The sequence below is a fragment of the Orcinus orca genome, chromosome 1 (assembly GCF_937001465.1).
Source record: "Orcinus orca chromosome 1, mOrcOrc1.1, whole genome shotgun sequence".
In the NCBI taxonomy this organism is placed as follows: Eukaryota; Metazoa; Chordata; class Mammalia; order Artiodactyla; family Delphinidae; genus Orcinus; species Orcinus orca.
Genome location: NC_064559.1, coordinates 203,628,640 through 203,649,809, shown reverse-complemented (window position 1 = coordinate 203,649,809; position 21,170 = coordinate 203,628,640). Strand labels below are relative to the sequence as shown.

The 21,170-nt window shown below is 53.1% G+C and overlaps 2 protein-coding genes across 11 annotated transcripts in view; one reads left to right on the top strand and one right to left on the bottom strand.

Annotated features, from left to right (window-relative positions):
* The window catches only part of CLCN6 (chloride voltage-gated channel 6), a 28,730-nt gene extending 16,142 nt beyond the window's left edge, over window positions 1-12,588 (top strand). For 5 of the 10 annotated variants that reach the window (XM_049707265.1, XM_004272401.3, XM_033432952.2 and 2 more), the window contains 10 exons: window positions 1,384-1,510; window positions 1,772-1,925; window positions 2,065-2,224; window positions 2,315-2,421; window positions 3,423-3,609; window positions 4,402-4,559; window positions 4,708-4,864; window positions 6,474-6,581; window positions 6,726-6,851; window positions 9,613-12,588. In XM_049707265.1, coding sequence (XP_049563222.1) covers window positions 1,384-1,510; window positions 1,772-1,925; window positions 2,065-2,224; window positions 2,315-2,421; window positions 3,423-3,609; window positions 4,402-4,559; window positions 4,708-4,864; window positions 6,474-6,581; window positions 6,726-6,851; window positions 9,613-9,693 — 1,365 coding nt within the window. In that variant the 3' untranslated portion in view covers window positions 9,694-12,588. Of the gene's footprint in view, window positions 1-1,383; window positions 1,511-1,771; window positions 1,926-2,064; window positions 2,225-2,314; window positions 2,422-3,422; window positions 3,610-4,369; window positions 4,560-4,707; window positions 4,865-4,891; window positions 5,010-6,473; window positions 6,582-6,725; window positions 6,852-7,591; window positions 8,211-9,612 lie in introns of those variants that run through there. The other 5 variants (XM_033432953.2, XR_004484675.2, XR_004484678.2 and 2 more) reach the window with 5 other exon arrangements.
* Window positions 12,589-15,177: 2,589 nt separating this feature from the next.
* Window positions 15,178-16,966, bottom strand: NPPA (natriuretic peptide A). Its single transcript, XM_004272404.3, has 3 exons — window positions 16,428-16,966; window positions 16,003-16,329; window positions 15,178-15,478 (listed from the first exon to the last, which is right to left on the bottom strand). The coding sequence occupies exons 1-3, from the start codon at window positions 16,545-16,547 to the stop codon at window positions 15,467-15,469; spliced, it is 459 nt and encodes a 152-aa protein (XP_004272452.1). The 5' UTR covers window positions 16,548-16,966; the 3' UTR covers window positions 15,178-15,466.
* Window positions 16,967-21,170: the final 4,204 nt, after the last annotated feature.

Genomic DNA, 21,170 nt, shown 5'->3' with positions numbered 1-21,170 from the left:
CCTCATTTAGTCCTTACCATTGCCACGTTGGCTGGTATTGTCCCCATTTTACAGATGAGAAAACTGAGGCAAACTGAGGCCTTGCCTGAGATCACCCAGCTAGTAATATATAGCATGAGGTGGGTATTATTCCCATTTCATAGATGAGGAAACGGAAGCTTCACAAAATTAAAGACCTTTCCCAAGGTCACTAGAGGGTGGCAGTGTGAGAGTCAAATCCACCTGATCATGGAGCCTGTTCTCTGCTTTTCACAGATACACCGATTTCCAGCAAGTGCTGTGATACTTCTGTATGCGTTTGACCACAGGACTCTTTCCAGAGCACCTTCAGGACTAGGTTCCTCCAGGCATAGTTTGGGAAACACTGCATGTGCTGGTGATTAAGCTGTCGCCTCAGCTTGTCCCCCCTTCACTGTTCCGCACACGCGTCTCCTTTGCCAGCTCCTCCCTGCCAGGTTCTGCCGATAGGGGGCGCTCTCCTGTCTCCTACAGCAGCCTTCATCCGGCCGTGTTGCCCAGCCAGGTCCACCTGGGAGGGTTATACAAACCCATCACCTGGTATTGTTACAGGGTCCACATAAGGGCATCTTTACAGTGTCATTAATATCGATAGAATGGAATCCAGGAAAAGTCTGCTTAGTTAACTTTGCAGGAAGCACTCTCTAATTGTTTGCCCAGTGAGAGGTGTGAGGTCTGCCCCTTGTGCTCCTTGTACATCGCCAACCAGAAAACAGATACCCTCGCCCTATAACGAGTCCAGCAGTGCCTGGAGCTCATCTGCTCACACAAAACGGTGAAGAGAATGAGAGGGCTGGGATGTGGAGAAGTAATCTCTCCTCCCAGCTTGGGTTTTGTGCAGCCAGGAGCGCGGTGTCTGCATCGGGCCTCATGTACATGGGTTTTCTTCTGCAGCAAACTCGGGTGGAGGCTTTTTCCATTTGGGACAAAGTTGGGGCGTTAGGTCAGGCCGTGCCCTGGACTCTCCTCCGCAGACGCCTGTCCACTCCCGGCCACTTGTCGGTCCCCTGCCTCGTCCTCCACCATCCATGGTGCTCTGGGGCCAGGCTTCCCGCAGTACCACTGACAAAATTAGCCCTGGGAGAGGAGGCAGAGCCAGACCATGGTGAACCCTAAGTGTAGTTACGTTTTTGTTGTGAATGTGCATGAACAGGGCCCTCCTCCTGAATTCTTTCTCAAAACGCAAGGAATACACCGTATCACGGTTGGCTGCTCTTGGGGATCGATCTTTTTTCTGCTGCCTGTTTAATTTACGGGTAAAGCTTGCAAACCAGACTCTTTCGACCTCGCTGGAGACATCCCACTTGAAGTCTCAGATGCCCTACTCAGGGGCCCTTATTTGACTTTCTGATTCCTTTTTCTTAGGTCACATCAGAAGAAGTGAATTCCAGCATCAAGACCTTTTTTTGTCCCAATGAGACCTACAATGACATGGCCACACTCTTTTTCAACTCCCAGGAGTCTGGCATCCTTCAGCTTTTCCACCAGGATAGTGAGTATCTGGGAGGGTGGGGTTTGGGGCAGGAAACAAATGGTTACTCCTCTGTGAGACAGAGCCAGGCTTGCCCTTCATTCTAAGCGAGAACAGGGCTTTTCATTGGTAATGCCAACCCAGACAAGATTGGGGTGTCTGCCTCCGGTGCTGGAGGTGAACCGGTCAGGGCGCAGAAGGACCTGGTGGGAGCCAACGCAGTCTGGTGGGCCCTGGCAGGCATCTTAGCGGGACTCAGGTCGGTCTGTTCTGGCTTTGCAGGTACTTTTAGCCCCATCACTTTGGCGTTGTTCTTCGTCCTCTATTTCGTGCTTGCATGTTGGACTTACGGCATTTCTGTTCCAAGCGGCCTTTTTGTGCCTTCCCTGCTATGTGGAGCTGCTTTTGGACGTTTAGTTGCCAACGTTCTCAAAAGGTACCGCGTGTGTGTGTGTGTGCGCGCGCATGCGCCTGAGCGTGCACTTGAGTACGTATGCACAAGTGTGCAAATCATAACTCCCTCCCGCACCCCCAGTGTGATTCTAAGGCATGTTCTTGGTTTCTTTCTTCCCCAGCTACATTGGATTGGGCCATATCTATTCGGGAACCTTTGCCCTGATTGGCGCTGCGGCTTTCTTGGGCGGGGTCGTCCGTATGAGCATCAGTCTCACGGTCATCCTGATTGAGTCCACCAGCGAGATCACGTACGGCCTCCCCATCATGGTCACCCTGATGGTGAGCACGCCCCCCGTCCAGGCCTCCTTCAGGTTCGGGGCCACGTTCCCCCACAGCAGCCTCTTTTCAAGTCTTTGCTTTGTGTTTCAGGTGGCCAAATGGACAGGGGACTTTTTCAATAAGGGCATTTATGACATCCACGTGGGCCTGCGAGGCGTGCCGCTTCTAGAATGGGAGACGGAGGTGGAAATGGACAAGTAAGGCCAGAATTTCTCATCATGTCCTAGTTCCAGAATTTACAGACTTTAGGGCCCAGGAATGTTTGTATTAGGTAGGAAACGGTAATTCAGATTCTTGGGTTGGAAGAAGGTAAGTAACAACAGCAAGGTCCTTCCAACAGCAAGCACGTCTGTACCCAAGTGTGTTCGGGATGGTGGAGCGGCCCCGTGCAGCTGGGGACTGGGGCGGGCAGGGCCGCTTTGGGGATGGTTCGGCCGCTGTGGCATTCCGGTTAAATAGGAAGTGTTATGATTGAGTGTTTAAATTCAGGCTCCAAGCCCTGTGAGTGAGAACTAGCTGCCTCGTGTGTGCCCAGCGAGGTGTCGTCCTATCAGCAGTGATTCCTCTGGGCATAATCACCAGCTTATCCATCAGCCGACAGATAGTTCCGGCCTCCCGTGTCTGGGATCGTGCAAGGTGCTTAAAGTCTAACGTAGGGGTCAGCCAACTTCTGGAAAGGGCCAGATAGTAAATATTTGCAGGCCATGTGCTCTCTGTCCTGCCGCTTTAGTGTAGAAGCAGCCACAGACAACATGTAAACGAGCGAGCGTGACCAGATTGGACCTGTGGGTGACGGTTGCCATCCCTGGTCTAAAGGGACGCCCAGACATTGTAATTCCAGTATAATTAGCAGTTCGGTGGTGATACTGGCATGTGCCATGGGGTGCTGAGGAGCGATGGCCAAACCCCTGAGCAACTGGTTGAGGTTTGTGGAGGGGGGACATTCATATTGAGCTGAGGGTCTTGGCCCACACATCTGACAGAGCAAGGAAGGGCATTCCAGGCACAGGGAACAGCATGTGCGAAGGGGACGGAACACACCAAGGAACGGGTGTGTTCCAGGAACTGCTAGAGATGGTTCAGAAAAGGGGCCCAGGTGGTCCAGGCAGTGCAGGAGAGGCAGCGCAGCTCCATCATGGCTTGCTCCCGGTGCCGTGGACTCTGTCGTGAGTGCGGACCGCTTCCCTCCTTCCCCCAGACTGCGAGCCAGCGACATCATGGAGCCCAACCTGACCTATGTCTACCCGCACACCCGCATCCAGTCTCTGGTCAGCATCCTGCGCACCACTGTCCACCACGCCTTCCCGGTGGTCACGGAGAACCGGGGCAATGAGAAGGAGTTCATGAAGGGCAACCAGCTCATCAGTAACAACATCAAATACAAGGTAAAGGAAACGGCCCCGGAGGAGAGGTGGGCGATGGACAAGTGGTTCCCTGCTGCCCACAGTGATGCCGTGCTTGTCACACCCCGTAGATGGGGTGGCCCCGGTTGGCTCTTGTGAAAGTCAGCACTCTTTTCATTGCACGCGACAGTGAGTGTGGACTGGACAGTGAGTATAGACTACGCAGTGAGTAAGGACTGTGTTAGGCCGTCAGGACGTGTGTTCATTCCCACTGCAGCAAGCATGTGGATAGATTGTTGTTTTAAACATCAGTCTTGAGTATTCGGTGCAGGTTGTATCGGGGAGGGTTCTGAGTTGCCAACAATGGACTTTGACCTACTTAAGAAAGAAAAAAGTCCATTGGGAACTGCAGGATGGACAGGAAAGCTGAAGCACCAGGAGCAGTGCACTCTGGGCGAGCAGGTGGCTGGTGGCCCCTCTGCAGGTACCAGGAGGCACCTGCGCTGAGGGAGAGTCCCACTGCCTCACTTGCGTCATGTGCCCACCCTTGGCTTCGGAGGCTGGGGGGCACGTCAGTTGGTAGGACTGCCAAGACGTGACGTAGGAGCATTGAGATGCTGTCACCAGATCAAAGGAGTAGGGGTGTTGGGCTGGCAAAAACCTTGGGCTCCAACAGGCTCCTTTGAATCACAAGCCCCTGAGCCGCTGTGAAGGTTTCTTGCAGTTCGGCATAGGCCTGTGCTTTTGACCCGCACTGTCACCCACATCCTCACCTGAGTGGGTGCTGGCGCGCCCGCGCTAGCTGGCCGTCGTCGCCGCCCCTCCCACCCACAGAAGTGCAGCATCCTCACCCGCGCCGGTGAGCAGCGCAGGCGGAGCCAGTCCATGAAGTCCTACCCATCCAGCGAGCTGCGGAACGTGTGCGACGAGCACGTGACCTCTGAGGACCCGGGCGAGAAGGAGGACCTCCTGCAGCAGATGCTCGAGCGGAGGTGAGGGAGCGTGGCCGCCTGCGGGGCCGTCAGCCCCTCGCCCGCCCGCCGGGGCTGTCCGGGGGGCTTGGGGGAGGGGGTCGGGGACGTGGACGGGAAGTGATCCTGCTGAGGGTGTCCTAGGCAGCGTCTGGTTTCTGTATAACAGATACACTCCCTACCCCAACCTATACCCTGACCAGTCCCCAAGCGAAGACTGGACCATGGAGGAGCGCTTCCGCCCACTGACCTTCCACGGCCTGATCCTGCGCTCGCAGCTCGTCACCCTGCTCGTCCGAGGAGTTTGTTATTCTGAAAGCCAGTCGGTGAGTCTCCTTTCTTGTCCCCACCAGGATTCTGGAAGGCACGAGGGTGGCGGGAGCACAGTCCGTGCACCTGCCGTCCAGCGGTGTGTGTGGCCGCGTGGCCCCCGCTGCAGGCAGGGTCCCTGCGCTGAGCCCGAGCAGAGCTGTGAGTTGCCCTCCGGCGCCTCTTCCCGTAGTTCCTCACCCGGGGCTGAGTGTCCTTCTGGCCGGTGGGCTCTTAATGTAGTTTCTGCCTTTAATGTCTGCCGTGAATGAACTTTGTTACATGTGTCATCCAGAGAAATACCCTTCTTCTCATCGATTCCCCTGTAGTTTTCTTTTTTCTCTTTGGTTTTTGTCGAGATAGCAGGCATGGTGGGCTGTGTTCAAAGTGGTCCCTATAGCGACCTGGGACACACTTGACCCCTTCAGATGGAGCCTGAAAAAGTCACCCAGAGGACTAGTTTCCAGACTGACTCTCCTGCTTTGGGTCTTGCCTGTGGGCAGCCAGCTGAGGTCACCCATGGTCTCACTGGCCTGCAGAAGAGAAGCTCGCATGGGCAGGACAGAAAAGGCCATGGGTGGAGAGGCTCAGGCTTGGGGGTGTGGCCTGTGGGGAGGCCCAGCTCTGCTGGAATGGGGGAAAGGTCACGTGCGGAGCACAGGGGACAGGGAATTTGGAGGCATGAAGTGGGCCAGACTACACAGGGCCTGCACACAGGGGCCACCAGAGCTGGCCCGAGTCAGCGGTGGACGGGGAGGGCTGTGTGCAGAGGGGAGTTAAGGGGAGGAGAGTGGGGCAGGGCAGTGACTAGCACCTGTGCTTCCTGTGCCCCGCTCGAGAGCTGGTAGTGGCGGCCCAGCTGCCCGCTGACGGTCAGCAGCAGTGAGAGCTGAGGGAAAGTCCAGAAGACTCAGAATGCAGGAGGAGTCGCGAAGCTCCCGTGTGAGTCTCCTGTGGCTGCCATTTCCAGTCGCCGCAAACTGGGTGACTTCAAACAACAGCAGGGTATCCTTTCAGAGTTCTCAGGCCACAGGACAAGACGCAGGTGTCGGCAGGGCCGTGCTTCCTCCGGAGGCGCCTTCCTCGTTTGTGGTGGGCGCCAGCGGTCCTCGGCCTGCCTCGACTGGAGGCTCCCCACTCACGTCTGCCTCCCCGTCACCCACTCTCTCCCCGTGTGTCCTCTCCTCTCTCATAAGGACAGCAGTCATTGGGTTTAGAGCCCACCCTACTCCAATATGACCTCGTCTTAACTTGGTTCCATCCACAAAGGCCTTGTTTCCAATGAGGCCACGTTCACAGGTACCAGGCGTTAGGACTCGGACGTATCTTTTGGGGTGACACAAGTCACCCCACACAGCTACTATTAGTTAGCACTTTTCTCGTTGAAACTCTAAAATAGCTCAGGTCTGCTTTACAGATGAAAGGGAAGTTCAGAGAGATTAGGGGACTGGCCCAGGGAGACACAGCTGGGAATTGGCGGAGAGCTGGCTGTGCAGCACCTGCTCTGGCCCCGCCCCGCCCTGCCCCTGCCCCGCCCCGCTCTCAGACGCAGAGGGAGGGGGTCTCTAAAGGTGACCCTGCCAGTTGCCACGTTCGGTGCGAGGACTGTCTCGGTTGGGGTTGCAGAGCGCCAGCCAGCCGCGCCTCTCCTACGCTGAGATGGCCGAGGATTACCCGCGGTACCCTGACATCCACGACCTGGACCTGACCCTGCTGAACCCGCGCATGATCGTGGTGAGACGGGCTTCCCTTGGGGACGGGGCCAGGCACGGAGGCCGAGGGCCTGTCCTGCGTGGACCGCTGCTCGTCTGCACGGTTGGCATCTGATCCTGGCCGGGCAGGACAGGCCACAGGTCCCCTGTGTTGTCTCCTCTGCAGGACGTCACCCCGTACATGAACCCCGCACCCTTCACTGTTTCCCCCAACACCCACGTCTCCCAAGTTTTCAACCTGTTCAGAACGATGGGCCTGCGGCACTTGCCCGTGGTGAATGCGGTGGGAGAGGTGAGCGTAAGGGCGCGTGTGCCTGCGGCCGCATCTTCTGGAAGGGACCCTCTAAGGGCAGTGCTGCCGGGGAGGCGGGGCCTCTCACCCAGGAAGGAGCAGCAGAATCCCGCAGGGAGGCTTCTCAGACCCGACCTGCTCTGTGGCTCCCCACTGGGGGTGAGGGGCCCAGGGGTGGAGGGGGAGACTGCGGTAGCTTCGGGAACCTTCCCCTTTGCCTCCGGGGTGTTTCTTCTACGCCGTCTCCTGTGTGGCCGGCAGATGTCGCCAGCGTCTCACCGGTCTTCCCTCTGAGGCCCAGAAGCGCTTAGGGCCTTGTCTGTCCTGAAACCTTCCTCTTCACCCTTGACCTGATGGCGCCTCCTTGAGGAGGGGGTCAGTTCCCCCCCTGTTATGGGAATTTGTAGCAGTAAATGAGGGAGTTTCAGACAAAATACTTGGAGAGTTTTGAAAAGTAAAATACCTAGTAATTATTGCTACAGATTTTCCCATTGTTTTCTCTTTCTTAGAACTCCATTGTTTTTCTTATTCCACAAACATTGGTGTTTGTAGGAAAATGTGAAAATATAGATAGGCAGGAAAAAGAAATGCCAAACCCTGATCTCTGTAGAGGCAGCCATGTTAACTTTTCAAAGTATATCTTGTTTTTTTCCTCTGTGTCTAGACATAGAGGTTTTATATGTCAAGGTTTAGTGAAGATATTAACACTATTTATCCTGTTTAATACCTTAATTTTTCAGTTAATCTATAGGAAATGACTTTCCACAGCAGAGAGTGTTCACTTGGGATACTTTGACAGCTCGGGAGCATTCCGTCTCGTGGCAGTCCGGTCACTTATTCAGTTGTCCTCTGTTGTGCAATATCTAGTCAAATTTCACCATTTACGGTCACCTGTTTGAGGCTTTCGGTGGGTGTCGCCTCGTTGCCCTCCAGGAAGTGACGCCTCTCCAAAGTGAGGGTCACAGCAGGCCCTCCGACGGCACGGCGTGTCCTTACACGGATTTAGTGGCAGGGAGTCAAATCGTGTTCCTTGAAACACAGCCGCGCTGACAGTTCTAACGCAGTTTATGGTGTGGGACGCCAACCTCAGTGACAGCTGTGAGTCACTGCGATGGCTGTGGAAAATACCCGTTTAGGGAAGACTCTGGTTCTCTGGACTCTCATGCTCTGCTGTGCGTCTGTCACTGGCTTGGCGGAGGAGGCCGGGTGTTCCCCACACAAAGCAGTTCTCTGGTTCTCTGGGTACCAGCTGGGCGTCCTAAACTCAACTCGGCCCTGGCGCTGTCTGCTGGGGGCGGCGTCGGGTCCCTCGGATTGAGGGCTCAGCCCCACAAGACTGCTCATCACATCCGCCTCCCCCGCCACTTCAGTTATCAACGGAAAGTCCAGGTTGTCACCTGTGCTCCTGACTGACTGGCTGTAAATAGGAGGTTCCCATGACCCCCTGCTCACAGAACTCTGGAAAACAGTTACTTATATCCTTTTATAGTAAACAATAATTTAGTAACCCCGGAACGGCCGGATGGAGGAGATACACCGGGCAAGGCATGTGGGATGGGGAAGGGGTGCCCAGCTCTGCATCCTCTCTGGTACCACCTAGCACCTTACGTGTTCACCAGCCTGGATGTTCTCCAGACCCTGTAGCTCAGGGATTTTAATAGAGGCTTCATGACGTAGGCATGATTGATTACATCATTGGCCATTGGTGCTCGATTCAACCTCCAGCCCTCCCCTCCCACAGCTAGGGGGTGGTGGGAATGAAAGTTCCAATCTTCTAGTCACCCACTTGGTTCCCTGGGAAACCAGCCTCCATCCTTAAAGGGCTTCCTAAAAGTTACTTCATTAACATAAACGCTGGGGTGGTTGAAAGGGGCTTGTTAGGAATAATAAGACACCCTTAATAAACTCATCACTTAGGAAATGCCAAGAGTTTTAAGAGCTTTGTGCCAGGAACTAGGACAAAGTCCAAATATGTGTTATTATAAATCCCAATATCACAGTGACTCAGGTAGCTCTGAAAGATGGTATTTCTGAGCTGGAGCAGGGGTCACCGCCACTCAGAAGCCTTCCCTGGGCTCTGCGTCTTGCACAGGCACACCAAGCAGGCTGCGTGTGGTGGCTGAGAAGCTAGAGAGCTTAGGCCCTGTTTAAAAAGACATTCACATTCAGATTCTAGCCGGCCCGACTGAAACCATTGGGAGCTGAATTCATCCCACTGGCCTCCAGCTTGCGATCGCGAGTTGTGTCTTTATCTTGTTCCCATCTAGAAATTAGGTGGCCTTTTTTTTAAAAATAAATTTATTTATTTTTGGGTGTGTTGGGTCTTCGTTTCTGTGCGAGGGCTTTCTGTAGTGGTGGCGAGCCGGGGCCACTCTTCATCGTGGTGCGCGGGGCCTCTCACTGTCGCGGCCTCTCTTGTTGCGGAGCACAGGCTCCAGACGCGCAGGCTCAGCGGCCATGGCTCACGGGCTTAGCTGCTCCGCAGCACGTGGGATCTTCCCAGACCAGGGCTCGAACCCGTGTCCCCTGCATTGGCAGGCAGACTCTCAACCACTGGGCCACCAGAGAAGCCCTAGGTGGCCTTTGAAATGAGTGTCTTGATCACGTTGTCAGGCCTGTCCCCGTCCTTCCAGGACCTGATCCTGGCCCTGCCGTTTATTGAGACGGGCCGGGCAAGCTCTGTCCACTCCTGTCCCTCATGTTCTCGTCCCAGTGGGGTTCACTCTGCAGGTGACTTGGGTCTGTTTTTGCTTCATCCTAGATCGTTGGAGTCATCACACGGCACAACCTGACACGTGAGTTTCTGCAGGCACGGCTGCGGCAGCACTACCAGACCCTATGACGGCCCGGCTCGGCCTCGCCGCCACGTGCCAGCCCATCCTCTCCGGGAGCTGCAGCTCGGGCTCCGCCGCCACGGCTGGCCAGGAAGATTCCCAGTCGCCCACTGGCTTGGAAAGCCTGCAATCATCGAACACTTTGCCGTCAGAGCTCCTGGGGGTGGTGTCAAGCCATCAGGGTCTGGACTTGTGTGACCTCAGCCAGTGTCTTCCCGTTTCCTGCCCCCTGCGCGCCCCCATCCAGTGCTGGCACAGGCCCCAGCCCCTCCTCCCCGCTAGCACCAGGACCAGAAGGGAAGTCAGGCCTCACCCACTGGCAGGGGCTCTCGGAGCAGGTTCCCCACCACCTCTTTGCTCCTTTCCTAGGGAACCCAGCTGTTGCCTTAAACCATCATGGGAGGGACCTTGACCGAGGCAAACACTGGGTGGAATGCCAGTTGCAGAATTCAGTCAATTACTAAATTGAGGAATTGGGCCCTGAGGAAACTACGCCTGTGTCAGGGAGGCCCGCCTTCACTGGGACTCTGAAGTTGACATCTTGAGCAGTTCATTTTGAGGGAGGTTCTGCTTCTGGGTGTGAGCTGGTGCTCTGGTCTCGCCGCTGTGCTGTGAATCTAGAGCCCTAGAAGCACAAAGCGTTCAAACCCCGCTAATAGTTCCTGAACAGTAACTCTGACGGTAGGGTTAGATTCACGTCTGCGCTAGGTTTCAGCATTTCCGCTTCCTCTCCATTTTCCAAATTACCCGTGGTCTCCGAGTGCCACGTTTTTACCCTGGTCCTTTTCTTCTCCATGGAATTACTAAACTTTCCTTACGTTTTACCTGGATCTTCCTGGTGAAGCAACCCCAGCGCAGAGGATCTTGGCATCACCCCTAAAAGCAGGGCACCCCTAGATAAGCTGCTGCACTTGACTCTGGGCAATGGTGCCGTTGTTCAGAAGATGGAAAGGAGTGAATCCTGAGCCAGGTCCCCTCACAGGTACACGATGTGGCTTAAAAAGCCAGTGTGACAGTACAGCAGATGTTTATTCGAGGAAGAGGGTGTCTGCCCTTCGCGAGCACTTCTCACTGGCCTCCTGCTGGCCATCCGCAGCCTACCGAGCGGCTCAGCAGTGGAAACTTCAGGAGGGGTTAACAGCGGGGAGAGGGAGGTGGCTCCTGCCAGCACGTGCCCCGGGGTTTTAACATCAAGCAGAGGAAACCTCCCTTTCTTTCAGTGACTTAGTTTCCCTTTGGGCTGGTTGGTCCTCTCTGAACGGGCACCCAAAGGCATTTGCGCTTACTTTCCTCTTGTGCTCTCTCTACACGTTTAGCAACATCTTAGGCCCATCGTGCAACCATGTGGCAGGTGTGCTCTGAGGGTCAAGGTGGCATTCATTTGCATTACGTTAGTTGTTTGTTTGTTTGTTTTTTAATCATGGAATTTGCCTGAGGACGTCAGTGCCAGGCCTCAGCAACACAGTTCTCTCCCCTCAGCCTCCTGACTTCTGTTGCCGCCTTTAAGCCTGGGGAGTGGGTGTCCGCCCGGCTTTGCTGGCTCAGGTCTTGTGCTCCACGCACTCTAGGGAACAACTCCACCTACGCCGGGGGGCTGCGTCAGCATCATTGCCAATGACTCTGGCCCCTCCATTCCTCCATTTTCTTAATCTCTTTGACCAAGATTACTTCGACCTATAAAATTTTCAACTTCCTTGGGTGCACTTGACTTATGAAACACAGATGAAACTCCCAGTAAGTAGTTCGGGAAATCACAAGGACCAAAGGGCAAGCCCTTCTAAATGTGATTGCGTTCAACCAGCTGCCAGTATTTTAAGGCAGCATTCGGAACTTGACCGCATTATTTCTTTTATTGAGAAGCAAACCAATGCCCAAGTCAGGCGAGTGGCATGACCGCCCATACCAGGAACCTGCTTTCCTCTTCCCTCTCCTTTCCTGTCCTGAAATTGGTAGCACTGAGGTCCTGCTTGAGGATCTCCCACCTCCAGAGGGCAGGGTCGCAGGCTGCTGGCCTCCTGGACACCCTGGGTGAGTGGTGTCGGGATTTATGCCTCCTGCACATCACGTCGTGTTTAAGTCACCAGATATTTTGTTCCCTTCAGTGTAGCCCAGAGATAGACGGCAGAGAGCAAACGCCTCCCTCCCCCAGAACGGACTGGACGGCCACCAAGGAGGACCCAAACCCAGCCCCTCTGGGAAGGCACGTTATTTCCTGTCCTCTCCTGGCATCTTGCCCTTTCCAGACAAGCCCAGAGACGAGCGGGGCTCCACTTGTAACAAAATAACTGTAAGCCTCCCTCCTTTGATTTCTGTTAGTTAGAAATCTGCATCTCAATATCCCGCCTGTTGCCAGCCTGATCACCTCCCAGTGAACCTGGCACCTGGATAAACAGAAACCCTCGGGGACTGGGGCTGGGGTTGGCTAGAGCTGGTTTCCTGTTTCCCTGGCCGAGGTGATGGGGGAGGGGGCCAAGAGTCCCCACCCGACTGGGGGACCTTTGTGCTCTGGGGGACGATTTGCTTGTGACCTTAACAGTTCCGGACAGGAATGGACACTTGTATACTTGACCCAGCTGACCATATGACATTTCTGATGCAAAATCACGCACTGACACGGCCTTGAGGGGGCAAGAAAGCCTCCGGAAAGGCCAGCAGCGCCCTCCCAGGCCTGCAGTGTTGATGTGCAGTATTGCCCCACGGCTCGTGGACCTTGGTCACTTCAACAGTAGCAGTTTCCTTTCTGTTTGCACTGTTTGTTTATGTGGTAATGTTAGCTAATTCTACTGTGTATATAAATTGTATTTTTTTTTAATTTGTAAAATTCTATTCTTATTTGAACTCTTGGAACTTGGAAGTTCTCACTATAACTGTAACGTCAGAATAAAATGTCTTCATCTCCATCATCCTCCTGTCTCCACCGTGCACTTTCTTTAGAGTGGTACATGCTTGGTTTTCATTTCACTCCCTCTCTCTTCCTAATATGTAGAAATTGCACAGCTGGGGAAGGGGTTAATAGTCTCGGGTCTTTTTCTGTAGCTCTCCCAGCAGGACTCTTCGTCCGCAGGGGGCCACTCACCACCTTAGTATAAGAACCAGTTTAGTCCTGAGGATCTTAGCAGAAACCACCGGTGTTCCCCATCTCCTGTTCCCCCTTCACATCGATGCTGTTGGGCCTAGTTTACAGGTCGTTTCCTCCTATAAAGCCACCTGTTCTTCCAGCCTTTCCTTCCCGCAGCAGTCGATGGAGAAGCCATTCGGTTCCTGTTGGTGTTGCGTTTAGGAGGCTGCCCCGCAGGCAGCTTTCCCCGATGTCCAACCAGAACAAATGGACCTGGTGTTGGGCCTGAGGATGTTTAGCCCTTGCAGAGCTTCCGTCGCTGCCACCTGCCATGGCTCTTTGCTCACGTTTTGTTTCGCCGGAAACGTGATGTTCTTGGTCTCCAGTTGTCCTGCCTCGCGTTGCCACTCCACAGTGGCAAAGGGTCTCAGTCGTCTCAGGTCCCTCCGCCCATCCCCCCTTCCGCCCACCCCCACCCCCACCCCACCCCCCACCCCCGTCCACCCATCCCCGAGGGTCCTCTAAGTTCCAGGGGCGTCTCTTGTGCGTTACGGTATTTGGCACGTTCAGTGAATTCCATTGGCGAGCACCCGCTGTGTCACTGCGACACCTTGGCAGTGAGCCCAGGTCCCCACTCCTCTCCTCTCAGCAGCTCCCACTCCCCCAGTGCCGGACCTCAGGAGCCGGCTTTGGACAGACCCTTCTTCCTTGCTCTCCACCCTCCTGGTCCTTGTTAGTCCTCTGTTCTTGGCTTTCCACCCTCTGCGTTCAGAGTCCACGTAAGGAACATCTTTATGAGAAGTGGTTACCTTACTGTTCTTTCCCCACCTCCCTCTCTAACCATCAATTCACTCCTGGCCTCCCCTTCCCTCTACAAGGAGCACGTTGCTAATTTATTTCCTCTTTTCTCAATTTCTGTAACAGACCAACAGAATTTGACCGACATTTATAGAGCACCCAAAGTGCCACGTGCTGCAGGGGCTGCTGAAGGGGCATTGACCCTCCAGGAGCTTGCAGTTCAGGGACACAGACGCAGTTGCATACCAAGACAAATTGTGGTCTATGATAATAGCTATATGATAGTTATAAAATGCTGCCAGTGAAGAGCTTCATTTGTCCTGGGCATGTGGTGTCAGGGAAGGCTTCAGGGAAGAAGTGGCATTCTCAGTGAACCTTGAGAAATGAGCAAAACGGTCTCAAGGGCTCTGGACAGAGGGCATTCTAGGTGGAAGGAACAGCATGAATAAGGGCGTGGGGAAGCGAAGGTGGAGGGTTGTTGGAGGAGTGTCGTAGAATCTGATTCGGAGAGTGTGGTGTCGGGGGGTAACGGCTGGGAAAATTGGTCAGAGCCCTGCTTCATGTTGCAGGTGAACTCAGGGCCTGGTACTTTCTGCTTTGGGCAGCACCCTTTTCAGAAGCAGATACAAAAAAACTTCTCCAGTGGCTCCCACCTTAGTAAAACCTACAAGTCCAAACACCTTGGACCTGAATTTGGGAAAGCCAATGGCTAATTTTTAAATTTAGTGCCCAAAAGTCACATAAACGTGAAGTTTGTCAGCACAGCAAACATTTCTTTCTTCACTTTGCTCAGCTTTTAAACCCAAATATCCTGCCTACTCTTCTTCAGATTAAAAGTGCAATTCACTCAGCTGGCGCACTACCTCTCAAAAGGTGTCAGAGAAGAGTTAGTGCCCTTATTTTACATATGTACCTCTAAAAAATAATAATAATAACAGTAACGAAAAAACACTAAGTGTACAAAAAGTGTCATATTGAGTACAAGCTACGTTCCATGTAACCAGAAGAAAAGCCCAGATGTTCGTAAGTTTTCTTTTCAATAAATAAGTGCCCTGAATGTAAGCAAATCTAAATATACAGATAAATGCCCTTTTGGTCTCCAGGGGCTTTTTCAGGATCCATGGTGAGGCTGCAGTATGAGTGAGAGCAAGTTGAGAGCTGTGGTTTGAGACCCGACCCCTACACACACACACACACACACACACACACACACACACACACACACACACACACACACACCGTGCTCACGGAGGGAGAAATGAAAGGAAGCCGAAGTTGTCCAAACCCATAGAATGTACACCACCAAGAGTGAACTCGATGTGAACTATGGACGTTAAGTGATCATGATGTGTCATTGCAGGTTCATCCATGGTAACAAATGTCCCACTCTGGCAGGGATGTTGATAATGGAGGAGGATGTACATGTGGGACGGACAGGGATATGTGGGAAATCTCTACTTCCTGTTCAATTTTGCTGTGAACCTCTAACTGCTCCCCAAAATAAGTTTGTTATTTTTTTAAAAAAGGAGGAAGAAAAGAACTGAGCATTATTCTCTTTGACGAAAGGTAAAATGACAAGGACTATCAGGCTGAACTCCCTTGCCCAGGAAATGAAAGAAATCACACCAAGCCTCCAGCTTCTGTCCGTGGTGCTGAAGTTTATTCATTTTCAAACCGATGTCAGTAACAGGTGATTAAAATTTAACGCATGGGTGGGAGAAGTGGAGAAGCCACAACTAAACCACTTTATCTACATTTAGCATAAAATGTGAGAAATGTTGACAGGAGGCTGATGCTTGAATAGGACACTCGTCACAACTCAACCTGATGGCAACGAGATGGGACGAAGTTGAATGAGAGATCCCAGGGGGTGAGGGTCTCTTGAAGTCTGCCGGGGGCCTGGCCCGCCTTTTCCTCCCTGGCCGTTATCTTCGGTACTACAAAGAGAGCAGAGACATGTTTGACTTGGTGACCTCCCTCCACTGGAGAAAGTCAGTTTCATAGGACCGTTCTCCCTTCCCACCAGCCCCCGCTCCAGCTTGATGACCCTCTGAGTTCCACGAACTGGTAAACAAATTGCCCATTAGAAGCTAGTAAAAGTCAATCCTGGTAAATTCCGATCCTTCGGGATCTGACAGTTCCTCGAGGGCCATGAACTGCCAATCAGCGGTACGCAGGTGACTTGGCCCCGTGAACATATTAAGTTCCAAGTGCTCCTAGCAGTGACTTCTTTTCCTCTTAGCATTTTCTCAGCAGACTGTAGCTGAGGATGGTATCATGGTTCTGAGACTCATGGGGCACCTACCCAGTTGGGACAGAAATTTCAAAGGGAGTAAGCTTCTGTGCTGTTCCCTTTCCTGCTGAAGGCGTCCCCTGGTGGTATTCTTTCACAAGGTTTGAACCTCAACAAAACCACAATTTCCTTCCCGCCCACCCCATTTCCATCCGCAGTTCCTCTTACCCGGAAGCTGTTGCAGCCCAGTCCGCTCTGGGCTCCAATCCTGTCCATCCTGCCCCCGAAACAGCTGGACCTCCGCAGGCTCCGAGGGGCAGCGAGCAGCGCCCTCAGCTTGCTGTTCAGGAGGGCAGATCTATCGGAGGGTTCCCAGGGGCCACGCCCAAGGGCACCCCCATCTCTCTGGGCTGGGTGGACCTCCCCGGTCCAGGGAGGCACCTCAGAAAGGGGGCTGAGAGGGACCCCAGCTTCCTCATTCTGCTCGCTTAGTACTTTTTGGGGCATAGCCTCATCTTCTAAAGGCATCTTGTCCTCCAAATGGTCCAGCAAGTTCTTTACAAAAGGAAAACAGGGAAAGGGAGACGTCTCACTGCCTGGCACAGCGTCACAAAGCCCCCTCATCCCAGACCGTGCCCCTTTCCTGGCCCTACCTTGAAATCCATCAGGTCTGCGTTGGACACAGAGCCATACACGGGGTTCGCTCCGGTTTGCCTTGGGAGCTGAAACGCCAGAAAGAGGAGGAAGCTCACGGCGATGGTGGCGGAGCCCATGCTGGCGTCGGTCAAGGGGAGGTCTGGTGCTTGCTGACTCTTCTCTCTCCTCTCTGCTTTCCCACCCGTGGCCTTCCTCCGTCTCCGTCTCCCAGCTGCCCTGCGCCTCCTCTTTTTATAGCCCCTTGGCTCTCTGAGAGCACAAGAGGGACGGAACCCTCCCCATTCTGTCACTTGCAGCGATAAAGCAGCTGAGCGAGGAGCCAGCAGAAGATGCCCTTTTAAAGTTATCAGTCCAGCCAGCTCGTCACAGCCCCTCCGCCTTGAGCAGCTCCAACGAGCCCGGGACCCCCAGCTGCAGGAGCCACATTCTTGTTGATTTGCCTCAAGAGGTTCCCACTTCAAAGGTGTGAGAAGAGCAAAAAAGAGTCCTTGGTTATCTCACAGCGATGCCTCAGGCTTCTTTCTCATCAGCAGCCGGACCCATGCGGGGAAGCAGAGGGTGACGGTTGGCCGGCGCCCAGCTCCCCCGTTGGTTTGCGGCTCAGCTGTCAGGGACTCCAAATAAGGGCGGGAGGGGAGGAAATGGCAGGCAGCCGGCAGCTCAGCTCAGGACAAATTAGTCCAGATGCTCGAGCTGGCCTCGTACCTGACTCATCAGCAGCGAGGGCAGACCTCTCCCTCCACAGGGCTGTCCTGACACCTGGCTGTCACTCTCAGTGGTCAGGTGAAGAGGGAGTTATTTTTTAGCATACTAAGTCAGAACCAAATGTGACAAATTGTCCCAAGAACTCCACTCCCAAATAGAAACACAAGAAAAGTTTTGGGAATGCAATCATTCCTCTGCAGAGCTCCCCACCTTCACCGCACGGCTCCCCCCCAAGGCGCTGGGGGAGATTGGCGCTAAGAGGATACCAGCATTTTCATTTATAGAAGTTTGCTGCTTCTCAGACTCTGGGTTTGAAGCTTGTAATGCCTCGCATCTCGCCGGGAAAGCTCCCATGGAGAAGTTGGCTGCTGGAGCGAGGTGGGATGCAGCTGTGGCCCATGGAATTTCCCTTAATGCCTCCCATGTCCTTCTCCAAGGCCAGGCAAGGGATGAGCCACTGAAGCCACCATTTTCCTGGTCCCCAAAAGAGAAGTACCAGGCAGCGAGCCTGTCCACATGTAATGAGTGGCCTCCACTTACTAAGCACTGGACTTAACGCTCTACACTCTTCAATGTAACGTATCTGGGGGAAACACTACACTTGAAGGGATGAGAGCCCTGCATTGCAGCCCCAAACAAGCCAAATTTCATACATATTTGGGGCCTTATTCTCCTCATCTGTGAGGCTCATAAGAGCTATTAATATGTGAACGTAGTTTGAAGTGTGAATTGCTATATAATTGCACTATGTTCACAATGGTTGTCCTTACTGGTTGGTTGGAATGTGCCGGGCACCGTGCTGAGAGCTTTATATGGATTCTTTCCTTTTCATCACCAGCCCCAGAAGCTGGGTAGTATTGTCCCCATTCATAGAGGGACAGAACTGAGACTGAGAGCATCTGTCACTTGCCCCATGTCACTCGGCAGAACCAGGACTCGGACCCCAGGTCTGACGCCAACGCCTGTACTCTCCACCCACTTCCCAGATCCCGCTGCTTCTTTGCATGAAGGTTCCTTAACAAGCCCTTTAGTCTCAGTTCCTGATTAAACACCACCCTAATCCCAGCCTCTCAGGTTGCGTCTGAGCACCTCCTCGCCTTCCCCCTGCCCTGGGACTGAGCTTTGCGTGCTTGGCAAGTCTGCAAGTATGCGGACTATCTCAGGAAAGCACCACATCCAAGCCCCATGACCTATTTACACACCTAACGTGTTTCAATCTACCCCGTAGAAGCTCAGGAAATGTGGGTGGAATGACAGCTCTGTCCTGGCCGGACCCTCCCCCAACTGTGCTCACTCCTGGGCTGATCAGAGAGAGAGGCTGTTACACAGTGAAAAGGCAGGAAATCCGGGCATTACGTGGCCAGGGGTCATGATGGGTGTTTGGGGGGGTTTTATTCTAAAGGAGAAAAGATTTGGGTTGGCCAAACTCAACTTGAAATCTGAAATGAGCGCAATTCTGAGTAGGAGCACTGGGGGCAAAGAACCGCTCTATCCTGAAGAGTCTCTGGAATGTGCTCACAGTTTAATAGCTGGGGTGGCAGTGTTATTATTAGCAAAGAGGACTCAGTGAGCAGTCACCCTGGGGGAACTGATGCTCCGTGCTGCGTGCGTCACACAGCCTGTCTCCTGGAGATACCCTTTGAGACAGACCTTTGATGCAGGCAAGACTTCTGGAAGGGCATCATGGCGGGTGGCCTCTGCCACGGCTTGGCCTCTGGGGGCTGATGTGGTTCCTGCGTCCTGAGCCACTTCTGAAGTCTGCTGGTGGCCCAAGGAAAAGTGGAAATCCCGTCCAAGATTCCAGAAGGAGAATTTCAGAATTTTCCCAGCTCCTTTTATTAAAGTTACATTTCGTCTTCCAGAGTGAAACTGGAGTGGGGCACGAGTGTCATTTGTTGAGTTTCTTCTATTGTTTTGGGGTTTTTGTGGAAGGTGGGTGGCAAAAAAAAGAATACTTAGGTTTATTGCCCTGACTTTGTATAGGACCAGCACCACCCCCTGCACTAACAGGGCCCAGGGCAAACAGATAATCCCCAAATACACTTACCGCCCAACCTCTTAAAGCCTTTGACTTGTCCCTGAAATGGAAAATGCCTTGACGTACAGTTTCTCTTCATTTTCGTGCCCCTGTTCCACTTCGGGGGGTATGTGTGGAGGAGTTAATATTTAATGGGATGTTTAGAAGCCAGCCTGTGGGAGTGAGAGAGAATAAAAGCAAAAGGTACAGAAGACCAGGCCCACCGTCCACCTCCGCCTCTCCCAGTAGCTGAAAAAACAAAAGGCTTTATTTCCTTATCACTGGAAAGAAGTCATCTTAGTCATATGATGGAACAAAAGTTGCAGATGGGTGGGAGGATCCAGAATGGGGTAACTCCAGTTTCTAGCCGGGTTTGGTTTCATGACTCTCCGTGGGGATGCTGTGGGCTGCCTCGGGGAGCCATGAGGGCCCAGCAACATCACATGTGGGCACAACTGGTGTGAAAAACCCATCACATTCATGGGACAAGTCTGTTAGACCTAAATAGCCTAAAGCAGAAGCCCCAGTTGGGAGAAGTTGGTAGGACATTGGTGCGTATTTAGAAATGATTGCTTTGGACTTTGAAAACGATGTTCTGTTTCTCTGGTGCAACATGGAGGTCACTGAGACTGGAATTTGGGGGCAGCTTCCCCAGGAAAAAAGGCCCAAGACGAGTTGATTTGCTAAAGCTTTATGGGGGTTCCAGTTCAAGGGAAGTAAGAGTGAGGAGCAAAGGGAAGTGAATAGTGTATTAGTCAACAACTGCTGCGTGACAAATTACCCCAAACCTTAGCAACTATACATCTATTATCTAATAGTTCCTGTGGACCAGGAATCTGGCTCTGCTTTAGCTGGGTGCCCCTTGTTCAGAGCTCACACAGGCTACAATTAAGATGTTGGCCGGGGCTGTGGTCATCTCAAGGCTTGGCTAGGGACTTTCAAGCTCACTCGTGTGTCTGTTGGCAGGTCTTCGGGTCCACACTGACTGTTGGCTGGAGATGTCAGTTCCTTACTGTGTGGGCTTCTCCACAGAGATGCCGCTGACTTCCTTTAGGTAGAGAGGGAAACATTATGTAAGCCATCATCTCTCTGTAACCTAATCTTAGATGTGGTACCCCATCATTTCTGTTGTACTGTGTTCATTAGAAGTGAGCCATAATGTCCAGCCCACACTCAGAGGGAAGGGATTACCAAGGCGTGAATACCAGGAGATGAGCATCAATGGGGGCCATCTCAGAGGCTGCCCACCACAGGTAAGGAAAGAGAAAGAGCAAATATAAAGCGATATGTTACCAAGCTGGTCACAGCTTTGCAAAAACAGCTTAGTGGTTGGTTGGTCGGCTGGTTGGACGTGCTGCACATCTCCAGAGAGCTTTGTGGAACCCAGCACCTTTGAACAGTCTATGAAGAGAGAAAAGGATGAGGGCACTGCATTAGATCCCTAGGGCTGCTGTAACAAAGTACCATAAATTGGGTATCTTAAAACAACAGAAGTGTTTTGTCTCACAGTTCTGAAAGCTAGAGTCTGAAATCAAGGGGTCAGCAGGGCCAGGCTCCCTCCACAACCTGTAAGGAAGGATCCTTCCTTGTCTCTTGCAGCTTCTGGTAGCTGCTGGCAATCTTTGGCATTCCTTGACTTGTAGATTCATCCCTCCAATCTCTGTCTCTGTCATCATATGACCGTCTTCCCTCTCTGTGTTTCTCTCTTTTCTTCTTATAAAGACACTAATCTTATTGGAATAGGAGCCCACCCTACTCAAGTATGACCTCATCTCAACTAATTACATCCACAATGACCGTGATTCACAAACACCCCCTCCAGCGTACCACCCAAGGACATACATGAGGGCCCACCCCTGCACCTTGCCCTCTCTAGGGGCCTCACAGGGAGGGGGAGTCACCCGCTGGCTAAGGCATGAAGGTTCTGCTCTCTCCCCCGATGCAGGAAGAACCAGATCGAGGAGTCCAGGGCAGGGAGGCCAGTTAGGAAGCTGGTGTGCCAATATGAGTGGTGAGG